Below are 12,393 nucleotides of genomic sequence, written 5' to 3' on the forward strand. Positions count from 1 at the left end.
AATGGTATGGAACAGTGTCCCGGTTCCAAAACTGTAACTGTGTCCCAATTCAGAGGCTGCATCCATCGAAGGACTCAGACTTCAGAGGCTGCACCCTTCGAAGGCCACGAAGGTCGGAACGAGCAATGTTAAATGGTACGGTCAAGCCAACAGAGGATTGTTCTTGTCGCCTAGCAACTGTGACAGCTGCCTTTGATTAGTTGCAGTAACTTTTGTACTGGACTTTAATAAGTTATATTAAACTGTCTGAAAACAAGGCTGTCAAACTTTCTAAATATGTTCACCATGGTCAATTTCTGTATTACATCTTAGTAAGATACAAGTCAACAGCTTACTTGTTTGTCTTTGTTTTCAGATCTTCCACACTTCTGCAGTGTAGAGAGAGTGCTTGCGCATGGATACCAGATTGAAAAGATTAAATACAACACTGGGTAGAAAGTGTTCTTTTTACAGAAAAGATCTGTGTTGAATAGAATCAACATAATAGTATAATGACATTTTCATATTTTTGTTGAAATCTCATTATTGTTTCACCATTAAATTTTTTTTGGCAAAAGGGATGATGAAACAACATCACTTCATAACATTGATTTAGTGACATTACCATTGTTTTTTATATTGGAACCAACATCACTTTGTAACTTTTATTATTAATTAGCGTTGACACATCAATATTGTATTAACATTGTTTAAATGATTGCTTGTTATCTGGGATAGTCCAATTTTTATTGATACTTTACAGTATTACCTGTATCTTTATCTTTTCCACGAATGATGTCTGTGCATTGTGTGATTGTTTTATCCTATCACACTGACAAGGAATCAGCAAAGTATTTACAATGACATTTAAATGTTTTAATTCATCTCATTCATATTACATATAAGTAGCCTATATTACACTTTTCTCTATATGATTGTAGCAATGCATGAATTCAAAATGATTGTGCCCCCCACAAACCAACCAGACATTCTCTTTATAGTGCTGAATTAAAATCTAGAAAAATAAAGGAGCAGTATGCACTACATCAGCAGTCAGAAGCACAGCAGGCATACAGTAGATATCAGAGGCTCTGTACTGCAGTTACAATTTATACTTGGTGTCACACAGTTGCCACTTCTACTTACCACATTTCCAAATGGGATGAACTGAAATTGTCACTTACATGCCATCATATTTATACAGATTTCATAGTGATTTTCTATTATAGTGCAGTACATTCATACCATATCTGTGTGAATTGGTGTGAAGCTACCCGTCCTCATACAGTCAAAGGGACTGGAAAATGGTATAATACTATCCTTTTCAGAGCAATGCAATGGTCTTCATGCACAATGGCATAATCAATGCAATTCTCTAGCTCATTCACCCGCATAAACCAAAATAATTCATTTTCCAAAGAAGTGTGTTTACCTCTTCCATAGAAAGATCTGACCTCGGGGGCCATGTTAAAGTTTGCAGTATTTAATTACTACTGTCTACTTTTGTGTAGTGAGAATCTATTAAATACTCTTCTTAATAACAAATCAGTGCAATTATACTCCTAGAGTAAATACATATATAGGTGTTGATTTAATATTTGTGATTTTACTGTGCATTTTAGTCCTTAGCTACCTGCTTAGGAATCCTTCACGAACGCAAAATATGTTGTTTGGTGAAGCATCTGTCGAGAACATAACTGTACATATGAATCTATGGTAGTGAAATTTGTGTATGTGTCCCTTTAAATAAGTAGGGACGCAACGATACCACTTTTTCCAGAACGAGTCCGATACCGATCCTCCCATTTTTGGTACTCGCAGATACCGAAAACCGATACCTGTATTTTCACAGCATTTCAAATTTTTAAATGTATTAGAAGATAAACCAAAATAATATAAATCATATTAGTTGACTTAATTTGTTCATCAAATATATATTTCCTTCAGTTATTTTCATGCTTAACTAAGCCTGCTAAAATGCATTGTATGAGCTTCTGTTACTTTCACTGTTCATTCAATTCTATTGCTCTATCATATTTTATCTTTAATTTAATAGCACATCACATATTTAGAGCAGCTCCAAAAGGGCTCAGTGCTGAGGATTGGGTCTGTGGTACAAATGTTTAGACACCAGTGAAATATCAATTCTTTATTCCAATTTTGAAAAAAACTAACTAAACTAAACTAAAACCTAATTAATGTGAATTTAAAACATTATTAAAGACAAGTAAGCAGTCAGTAATAAAATAAGAACAAATAATCAAATTACACATAGCACAAATAAATACAATAGAACAAAGAAAGGCTACAAATGAAATAAACAGTGTTTTTAGAGTTTTTTGGGTAGATCTAACAGGTAAAAAAATTTGAATAAAGTAATCAAATGTGAAAAAACATCGCATATTCTTTACTGTATAAATTAAATATAGATGGATCTTTTTGTAAAGGTGAAAAGGGTAGCCTATTTAGTCAAGAGCAGTGAGTAATTTATTTGTCCATTGTTTGATTAACATTAAAACACAGCAGCCGGTTTATTTCCTGCTGCCCCTTTAAGACCAAACGCACATACCCCATTTGAATATACTGTCTACGTTCACTTGAGATAATAACCGATTTTGTTTACTGGGATACTCGCCAAGACGGGCGTTTTTACATAAACTTGTGTGAATTCGTCCGTACAAGCGCAAGACATAAAAAAGACAATTCAATTCAGTATTCGCGCGCTGTCTTTCAAGACGTTGGTTTTCAGAGCGGTCGCTTTGGAAGTTTCGTTCATGGAACTTCTTGACCTGCAAACGTCCTGTAATAATGTAGGGAACCACTCATTATACATAAATCAGGTAACAGTTCATGTTTTACTTACATATACGATTTTGTTTTAATCCAAATAACACCTGCTGAGTGAACGATCAGCAATCAAGGGCATTCAACAGAAGTGCGCTCTCTCTCTCTCTCTCTCTCTCTCTTTCTCTCTCTCGTCAGTTAACAAATAATAAGCTACATCAATCCTCGTTTTACTTTCTTTGCCATTGACATCCTACTGTACTACAAACTTTCCATTGACGTCTGTGAAAAGGGATGCGCTCGACTAGCTCAATCCACAGCTCGCACACCACAGCTATATAGGTGTTACTATATTTTGTTTAATATTCCACTAATACGATACATTTACTTCATAGACAGCCTTTTTTTTTTGGACACAAACACTGTTTACACACTGCCTGGTATCGGTTGTTGGTATCGGAGCATTTTTATGAGAACGAGTACTGGTATCGGTGCATCCCTATAAATAAGCATGGGATACACAGATGGAAAATGTAAAGCATGTGTCATATCCCTGTCCATCTAGCAGAACTCTACTTTACAAGCAGGGAATGTTTCCTCCTGCATAGCCACAGTGCTGTTGCTGCCTAGGACTGTAATTCCCAGTTGCCGTTGTTTCTCTTGAGTTTCCCGATACCACTCATGCATCATCAGTGACTCAAACGTGGGAATCAGGGTCACCTAGAAGTTTACACAAAGATAAAACAGACTAAGTATGCTACATTATCTCCACAAAATGTAGTAGCTTTTAAAGGTGCATTACAGAAGATTGTTTTGGGTCAACTCTGATATGGTGATCACAGGCAACCATAGGTTTACCTATTCGTGTAGAAGTGGCATGCAGAAAGTGGCATGACAAAAAACAATTAAAGTAACTTGCAATTATATGTTTAACCACAGATGGCGATAGAGAGGCCAAAGTTCTGTGGAGTTTCTTTGAATTGACTTCTTCTGCATATATTTACTCATACATACCGGCGCATCCTCAGGCCATACAGATTTTCCCTCCAATAATGCATCCAGAATGGACCTCATCAGGCTTTCTTTGAGTGTGTCGTCTCCACTTATTATGTAACAGGACGATCGCAAGCGACAGAAAAACTCAACATCAACAGTGGAAGCTCCATGGCCCGACGGAAGGTAAGCCAGGTCCAAGTATACTGAAGCGCCAACCTTGCTACCTGTTGATGCATTATGACACCAGTCAGTACCAGATAAATACATTTATACAAAAATAAACAATGTGAAATCAGTTCAAACCTGCTGTTATCAATCGTTTAGAAGCAGAGCCTGTGCTACGACTAGCCATTATGTCCCCTGCTGAGCTGCTTCTTGAGCCGCTAACAGAAGTACCTTGACTGCCAGCCCTGGTTTTGGTGCCTTGTGTTAAAACACTAGAAGATGTTAACCTCTGTGTAACTCTTGCTGCTTTTCTGCCTTTTGTTGCACCTGGCTTTATGTTGCTGACAGGATCAGGCATACAAGCACCAGGCTGAGGTGGAAGAGGTGGTAAGTCTTTCAGAGGTGCGGGTGGGGGATCCTTTGGCAAAGGATGATTCCCTCTGCAAGAATTCACACCATCATTTAGGTTCTGGGATTGCAGGTTCACAACCCCTTCTTCATCAGAATCCAGAAGTCCGTCTGCAGTAATGGATGAGCAATCCTCTACACCAGGATGTATATCTGAGTCTGTTGCCATGAAAAAATAGTCGCTGGCAGAAGTGAGAGGGGTCTCCTGAGCTGGATGAGTGGCCTTGTTACCTGAACATGAAGGTGGAAGGGGCTTAGCTACATCTTGGGAGTGGTCACTATCATCAGAAAGGTTCAATGGGCTGGTTTTACTAAAACCTAGTGACAGTGGATCCTCTTGATCGCCAACCGGCTTGAAATGTTTGAACTCACATGGAGAGACCAAGCAAAGGTCAACATCGTGGGTACCATCAAATACTAGACAATGCGGTCCAGATGAACACCCTTCCGGGCCATCATGAGGTGTCCTCTGGGTGTGAGGCTTCTTTAAAGACAAAGACATTCCTACTTTGAAATCAGAATTGACATGGTGTCCATTGGAGTAAGATGTTTCGTCTTCGTTGGTGGACTCGCTCACTGTTGGCAGCACTTGTTCAAAAGACATCGACAATGATTCATCAACCTCAGTGGACTGTGGTGAACTTACTTCTGCAGGCATTGAGTGTGTGGTGGTGGTAACAGTGGGAGATATATCAGGCATTATATCCTTGAAAGAGCTCAGAGACAGGAAACTAGAATGCTTCTCTTTGGAGGATGTTGAGATACTTTCTTGGTTACTTTTAGGGCATCCGGACTCTGAATACTTGGACAATCCCATCTGCTGGCTCTCTGAACCAAGACACATCTTAACGCCAAAACTACTATGATCTTTTGAGGCCCAGGTCTCTTCAGGTGACAAGTGATAAGGAGTATGACCAGCACTATTTGGACGTGATCTAGGAGATGTTAGCTCTAACGTCTTTTCATCGGGACTGACACAAACTACCTCATGCCCATCTTTAAAAGTCCCATCAAGCAAAGTATACTCAGTGGGAGTGAGGTCTAGATTCACACAGAGCTCATTTTTTGTTTTGACAAAGGGTCTCGCAGATGCTCCGGACTTGCTAGGATTTACTATGCTACTACATATAGACTGCACATTACCTGTTGAGACATTTTTCATGTTCCCAAAGTCAACAGTTTGTAAATCATGTTGTTCTCGACCCATTTCCAGAAAATCTGCGGTCATATCTTCTGGTGAAGACATAATGGAGCAATTTATATCTTCTGAGTCTGTTGACAACTTCTGATTCTGCTGCTCCTTGTTAGATTTAAAGTTTTTGGCTTTGTCCTCAGCCTGTTTGTGTAATTTTCCTTCGTTTTTTACGTTTCCAGGCTTATTTGAGTTCAGTAATCCTGCAGAGGTTTTCTTGATATCTTTTCCAAGAGGCTTTGTTGCTTTTCTCTCTTCGGGTCTGCTCTCTAACTTTGGTCTTCTCATTAAAGCATTTTTGCTACCTGACATTTCTCTTTGTCCATTTTCTTGTTTCTTTGAGTCTGATATGTTTATTTTTTCATTGCTCTTGTCCTTCAAAGACTCCTTCCTTGTAACTAGTCTGGAGAGTTTATGTTTCACGTTGCTTTCTACAGATTTCAACTTTTCTTCACTTTTCAGATCATTCCCATTCATGCCTTTGGTTTTGTCTTTTAGCTCTAGATCTCCACGAACAGCTCGGTCTTTTGAAGCACCATTACTTGGTCTGGATTCATTTTTGACAGATTTGGAACTGTCCTGACTCTCTGCAACTTTTGGATTCTTATCCAATTTTGATGTTTCAAAATCTTTTGAGCACACCACAGGGCGCTTAAGAAACTCTAGATGCTTCAGTCTCTCCAGACCCTCCATTATCTTTCCTTGTGGTGTAGAGCCAGGGAAGAGAACTCTGATGATTTTCTCCATTGGGTTAGCAGGATGCCAAACAAGCAAAGCACATATAGAGACCAAAGAGGTTAGGTGGCCATCTAAACTCTTGGATTTGGAACTATTATCTGGCCAGTTATTCATGAAAGACTCTACTTCTTTGCTACGTTTGACTGGATTTAGGATGTAAAGCTCAAGGCATCCCACTCCCATTTTCTGGAAAAGAATAACTGGTTCAATGGAGCCACTTGAATTGCGAAAAAGCGGTTCTGGTGAGATCTTTAGTTTTTCCAAATGCTGTAAAATAAGTGCTGCTAGATCACTGCTTCGTAGTACATTAGGATCACCCTGAAGTTTTTTAAGTCTGTTTGGGGCATTTAGGAAAACCACACCAAGCTCTGGAGAGATTAGATTCTTTGCCCATTGCTCCTTTTCCTGTGAGTCAATTTCATTTTCCTCAAGCTCTGCGACCTTCCTCTCCAACAGGCTGTTAACTCCCGGAAGGTTGTCTGTTCCAAAATGTGTAAGCAGCACTGAGTCAACACGGTCCAAATGCCTGACAAGTTTCCAGAAGCAAGAGCGTGGATCTGCTCCACCATTTACCAAAATATTGAAACCATTGACAGCAAAAAAGGCACAGTCACCTCTCCCTCCTGGAAAGACATAACAGCACGGACGACATAGCTTGAGAAATCCTACTGTGCCAGGTGGCTCTAAGAGATCAAATGGAGACTGTGGCTCTATGGACTCAAAAATGTGGTCCGTGAACTCTTGAAGGCCCCCCATTTTGGGTAGTACCATTAGAGGATTCACCTTAATGTCGATAATGTCATGTATGATGTGCTTCCCAAGCACTGAGTTTTTCCATTTTCCAGTTTTAGGGCAACTTAAGGTGAGGTTTGCTTTGCCATGTGTGCTTATAGAGTTTAAGAGAACCTGAATCTGTTGGAAATGTACAGAAAACAGCTTTAATTCAAATGTATGAGAAATTACATTAGAGTACAACAGAATCATTTGTAATGCTCAGAAGAATCATATGATATTCAAATATAGCTACTTTTTGAAATCCACTATTAATGTGAGGAAAACACTTTAAAATATTGGCATACACATTTACAGTCTGGCAAACCTCTTCATCTAAAAAGATCTGGATGAAATCATTTGGAGTGAACTGCCCCGTGTGCAGGACCAGATCCCCAGAGTCCTCAAGAGACTGTCCCGTGAGCACCAGCAATTTGTGCCGAGGTATGGATGATATCAAGCTCTGGACCTGAATTTAAAAAAACCAAATGAATAATTATAAATTTATATATGCATATCATGTTTCTACAAAGTGGACAAGGAATACAGTAAATATACAGGTAACACACATCTGTGTGTGAGTGTGTGGTATATATATATATACTTTTTGTTACAAATGTTTACGTTAAAAAAGACACTCAATTTTACTTGCAGGACTGGTAAATTTTTGCCAAGGCACTAAATTTAGCCTTAACATGTCTAATGTGTTAATTATTACATATCTGTCAAATTTAATCTAATTTATTGATTATTGTGTAATACAAATAAATAGAATTGAGGAAGAGAAGAATAGATGCCTTTAACAGTCACACACCTCAGAGTAGAGAAACCCTTCAGATGGATTTACTACAACTTTAATTTCCAGTACATCTGAACTGAAATGAAATGTCTTCTGACCTAAGATGGAATTGTAGGGAGACAAATAAAATGGGTCAATAGGGAAATAATCAGAATAAGTACACAAAGATGGCATGCATATGTGGATTTCTCAACGGCAAATATTAATGCATTGCATACTAATTATGAAAAAAGACTACACAATAAGGTAAATCAAAGCAAACTAAACTAAAAATGATGCACCTCTACAGTGTAAGAACTGTGTAAGAGCAATGCAAAATAAAAGAACAAGACGTTTTTTCATGAGTATTAGATATGCAAACGTTTTACTATAGTTTGTCAGCAAAATCACTTTCAAAACTAATGCAAGAATATGTTCCACTGCTGTTTTTTCACCAGCAGCCAAAGTCTGAACAATTGGTAGAAAGCCCTTCCTTCCTGTCTTTCTGCTGTGTGTACGGAAATAGCAAATTAGGACCAAACACGCCAACCTAAATACAACATTTACTGAATAATAGAATTGGGAGGTACAGAAGTTACGATTGTGCGCAGTACACAGTTCACACAGTCTTCATTACACAATATAAATGTATAATTATATTACACAATATTAAAATTATAATGAATGAATGATTCTCTTCCAATAAAGCAAAGAAAACATACTTGTGCATTTTTACATCAGACAGGCTGCAATAAAATATACACATTAGCCTATAAATAATACATAAATATCTGCTATTCTCATGTTTGGCATGACCCATAATTCTTTTAATAAAGGAATATGCAGTTGTTGTTGTTTTTTTACTGAAATATTTTTAATGAGTGTACATAACTCATACACATTGAAAATATGACCATATACCATCATTAAGAGGAATAGCATTGTGCATGTCTGATACTTTAAACGGAGCTGTGCTGGGGCTGAACTACACAGTTGCTTCTTTGTTAATTCATAAGATTGCATCCCACACTTAAATATCATGAGCTCCAAATTATTCCCAACAGTGTTCTTCAAAAGCGTAGCTCATGTCTTTCACTGCCAAGTGCCAACCCAAATTTGCTTCTTTTTGTATAGGCCTACCTCACAAACTTATGTCTACTGTATGACTTTGAAAAAGTTTACCTCTTATATCTTTTGATTCATATGAAGAATGCTGAGAAGTAAAGAGCTTCAGCTGCTCATCCAAATTACACACTGCCAGGTCCACATCCCATGCCCGAACACCTAAATGTAAGGAGCAGCAATTATCTTTACGAATTGAAAGCATTATCAAAACTCAATGAATTAAAACATGTGCTAATGTCCTTATTGACACTTACTAAATGGGTTTACAAAAACAACGTTGATTTGAGAGCAAGCAGCCTTAACCCCCCAGAGCAAAAGCACTGCAGTCAGCATGTCATTGAAATATCATGTGAGACACATTGTGGCTTTAAGAGACAAATAAGATGGTTGGCTGACTGGCTTATCAAAAAAGCTTTGTTTTGTGGCATTGGTCTCCAATACTCATGAAATATAAACGCCTCTGAGGAGCATGTTCTCATCTAATATGACCATAAAAAAGCCAACTCACCACTTCTTGCACTGAAATAAATAAATAAATAAACAAACAAACATTTAAGTAAGATTTAAAACCTGACATATTAATTCTGTGTGAAGTCCAACTTAAATGAAAGCAAATATGAAAAAAATTATTTAATTTGACTGTAAGCTCTTATTCATATTTCTTTGTAAAGAGATTTCCATTATTGCCTGCTCACCATGTAGACAAGCTCTTCTCAGTTTTTGATCGATTCACTCAGACATCTGTGCTGTCAACATCTGACATATTGTTAAAGCCTCAAATGAATGACTATAATGGCACCTTCTGTCTCTTGCTGGAAAATCCAGTTTACACTGGTAGCTTTTTTTGTTTTGTAGCATTTAGCTGGTTTCTAGCTGTTCTACGGTGATCATTGGCTATCTTAGACCAGCTGTTCCAAAACACAACTAGATTAACAACTTACTTCAAAATCAAAGTTGGATTTCTCATCAGGGTGATGCCACTAAAATTAATGTAAGCAAAAAAATGACCGCTGGGGTGGGTGTGAACATGCAGCCTAAACTGATCTGTGATGAACACATCTTTACTTAAAATACGAATTCGTTTCTATATAATGATTGTCACATACTAATAAACCGAAAAACCAGTGATACTTGCATACTGGAAAGGGTGATGCACAAGGTGGCTATTTTTAATGTTTACTGATGTCATAACACTGCAGTGCAGGGAACAGCTGCGCGAATCTTGTACCAGAATATACATGGTATCATTGCTTTAAAAGCTACTAGTCTAACTTATACGGTAAGTTATAACGTTATACGAGAGCTTGTTGAAATATGCGTAAAAATGTATTGCTGAACGCGAGTTAAAGTGACTGGCGCAATGAGTCGCACTGTGTTGATCGTGTTTCATCCATTCACCAAAGAACGAACCGATGGAATAACAAAATCAAAGAGTGGAATATCCACATAATCGCAACCAGTTCTACGACACACAGATATGAGAAATAATGATAATATCAAATAAATATTATAACAGTTTGGATTAACACTGTTATTATTATTCCTAATAATCCAACATTTAAAAATGGATACCTCGTTCAATCTCCACCACAATATAGTCCAGTATGTGCGGTCTATAGAGCGCACCGATTACAATCAACATCGAGTATTTGTCATTGCTGAATCCAGGATGGGCTGTCAGGTCCTCTGATTCCATCGCTGCCGTTACACCCGACGCCATGTTGGAAAGTTATTCTTATGATGTAATACACAAGCATTCGATTCAAGCGTTATTGAAGGAACAGGCGGATAATTTGAATGAAACTGAAGCTGACCAATCGAAGTCAGGATTCAGACCGCCTTGTTGCAAGCTATTGCAGCAATCTTCAACATTTATTGTTTTTGCATTTAACAGGAATCAAATATGAAATACACGAGTTCAGTAAAATGCATTCATCCAGTTAAATTGATGCTGATGAACGAAAAAAAACTCAACCATTCAGTAACTCTTTATTTTGAATTTGCAAGTCACTTTACACAGCAGTAATAAAAAAATAAAAAAAATAATTTAGCTATCTTAAGGCATTATAAAAAATAAAAAAGAGGCATCCTTGTGGACAGCCACATAAGGCATCCAACTTGCACTTTTACGTATAGGCCTACTGCACAATGCTCACATTGTATCACACTTAAGATTAAAAAAACAACAAAAAAAACAACATGTGAGTGATGCTATGATGGTCAACAATAATAAAAATACATGCATGAACAACACGCACATTGCAGTGCATGACATCATGTGTATCATGAGACTACATACGAGTATCGCTGTAAAATATTTTCAAATAACCTGTACTTTTTTTGTCAAATCGCTATCCTTCAGTAATTAAAGTCAAAGTGGTCGAAAAAGTGCTCATCACTTATCACTGCAGGACAGGACATTATTATTATTAGGCTATTATTATTATTACCCTATTATTATTATTAATTACCGAACGATGTAGACTAAACTTTTTTTCCAGTTTCCAGTAATTATTCTTTAACTTCACAAGAACCTCTTGCTGTTCCTCTATCTGTAATATACAGTATATCTTTTTTTTTTAATCTAAATATGAGATTATTCAAGATGGTTGGTTCTCTTCATTCATTTTTCCAATGTCCCATAATGAAAGACAGAACTTTAAATCATTTTTAAAACAGAACTTGAAAATAATTGAATCTCCTCAACCACCACCAATGTGCAGCATCCACCTGGATGATTCGACAGCAGCCATATTGTGCCAGAACGCCCACAACATACCAGCTTACTGGTGAAGAGGAGACAGAGGAATGAAGCCAAACAGTATATGGGGATGATTAGGAGGTCAACGGGCAAATTTGACCAGTATGCCATGGACCCATGGACCTAGGCTACTCTTTTTCCAAAGGACATCCTGGGATTTTTTATGACCACTCGTCTGACTCTCTGTGGTCATAAATGAGACGTCTCATCCGAAGCAAGGACGGTGCTTTATGATAGTATAGTGTCTCCATCACTATACTGGGGCATAGGGACCCACACAGACCTCAGGGTAAACAGCGCCCCCTGCTGGCCCCAATAAAACCTCTTCCAGCAGCAACTAAGTTTTCCCAGGAGGTCTCCCATCCAGTTACTGAGCAGGCTCAACCCTGCTTAGCTTAGTGGGCAACCAGTCTTGGGCTACATGCTGATAGCTGCTGGCCATTCAATATGGAAACTATAGGAAACTTTGATTCACTGTTTCTGTTTTTAAATTTATATGCTGATCTGTTAAGCATGTATGTTATAAAAGGTTATTTGAAGAGTTACTAAATTTCTGAGACTGAGTTGTTTTTATATTTTTGAAGAAACGTTTATATATTTAATATTAGCCTTTCTGGTCTCTGAACCCTGCAAGACCTTCACACACCGCCAGGGGTCGACCTTCTACTAAATAATTGTGTAGCCCTTTGGGCTAAA

General features: G+C 37.8%; 1 protein-coding gene across 1 annotated transcript; it reads right to left on the reverse strand.

The window, feature by feature from the left end:
- Positions 1 to 634: 634 nt before the first annotated feature.
- map1sb (microtubule-associated protein 1Sb) lies at positions 635 to 10,685 on the reverse strand. Its single transcript, XM_082173364.1, has 7 exons — positions 10,509 to 10,685; positions 8,994 to 9,095; positions 7,848 to 7,930; positions 7,362 to 7,502; positions 4,063 to 7,174; positions 3,778 to 3,983; positions 635 to 3,483 (listed from the first exon to the last, which is right to left on the reverse strand). The coding sequence occupies exons 1-7, from the start codon at positions 10,654 to 10,656 to the stop codon at positions 3,325 to 3,327; spliced, it is 3,951 nt and encodes a 1,316-aa protein (XP_082029490.1). The 5' UTR covers positions 10,657 to 10,685; the 3' UTR covers positions 635 to 3,324.
- Positions 10,686 to 12,393: the final 1,708 nt, after the last annotated feature.

This window comes from Leuciscus leuciscus (genome assembly GCF_965113295.1).
Source record: "Leuciscus leuciscus genome assembly, chromosome: 6".
NCBI lineage: Eukaryota > Metazoa > Chordata > Actinopteri > Cypriniformes > Leuciscidae > Leuciscus > Leuciscus leuciscus.

What these genes read in the sequence shown, in the direction of transcription:
- map1sb (XM_082173364.1), bottom strand. Translation starts at nt 10,656, where the DNA reads ATGGCGTCGGGTGTAACGGCAGCGATGGAATCAGAGGACCTGACAGCC. An exon ending in TGTGGTGGAGATTGAACGAG is followed by an intron (nt 9,096 to 10,508) that starts GTATCCATTTTT and finishes CCTTACATTTAG; the next exon opens with GTGTTCGGGCATGGGATGTG. An exon ending in AGATCTTTTTAGATGAAGAG is followed by an intron (nt 7,175 to 7,361) that starts GTTTGCCAGACT and finishes CATTTCCAACAG; the next exon opens with ATTCAGGTTCTCTTAAACTC.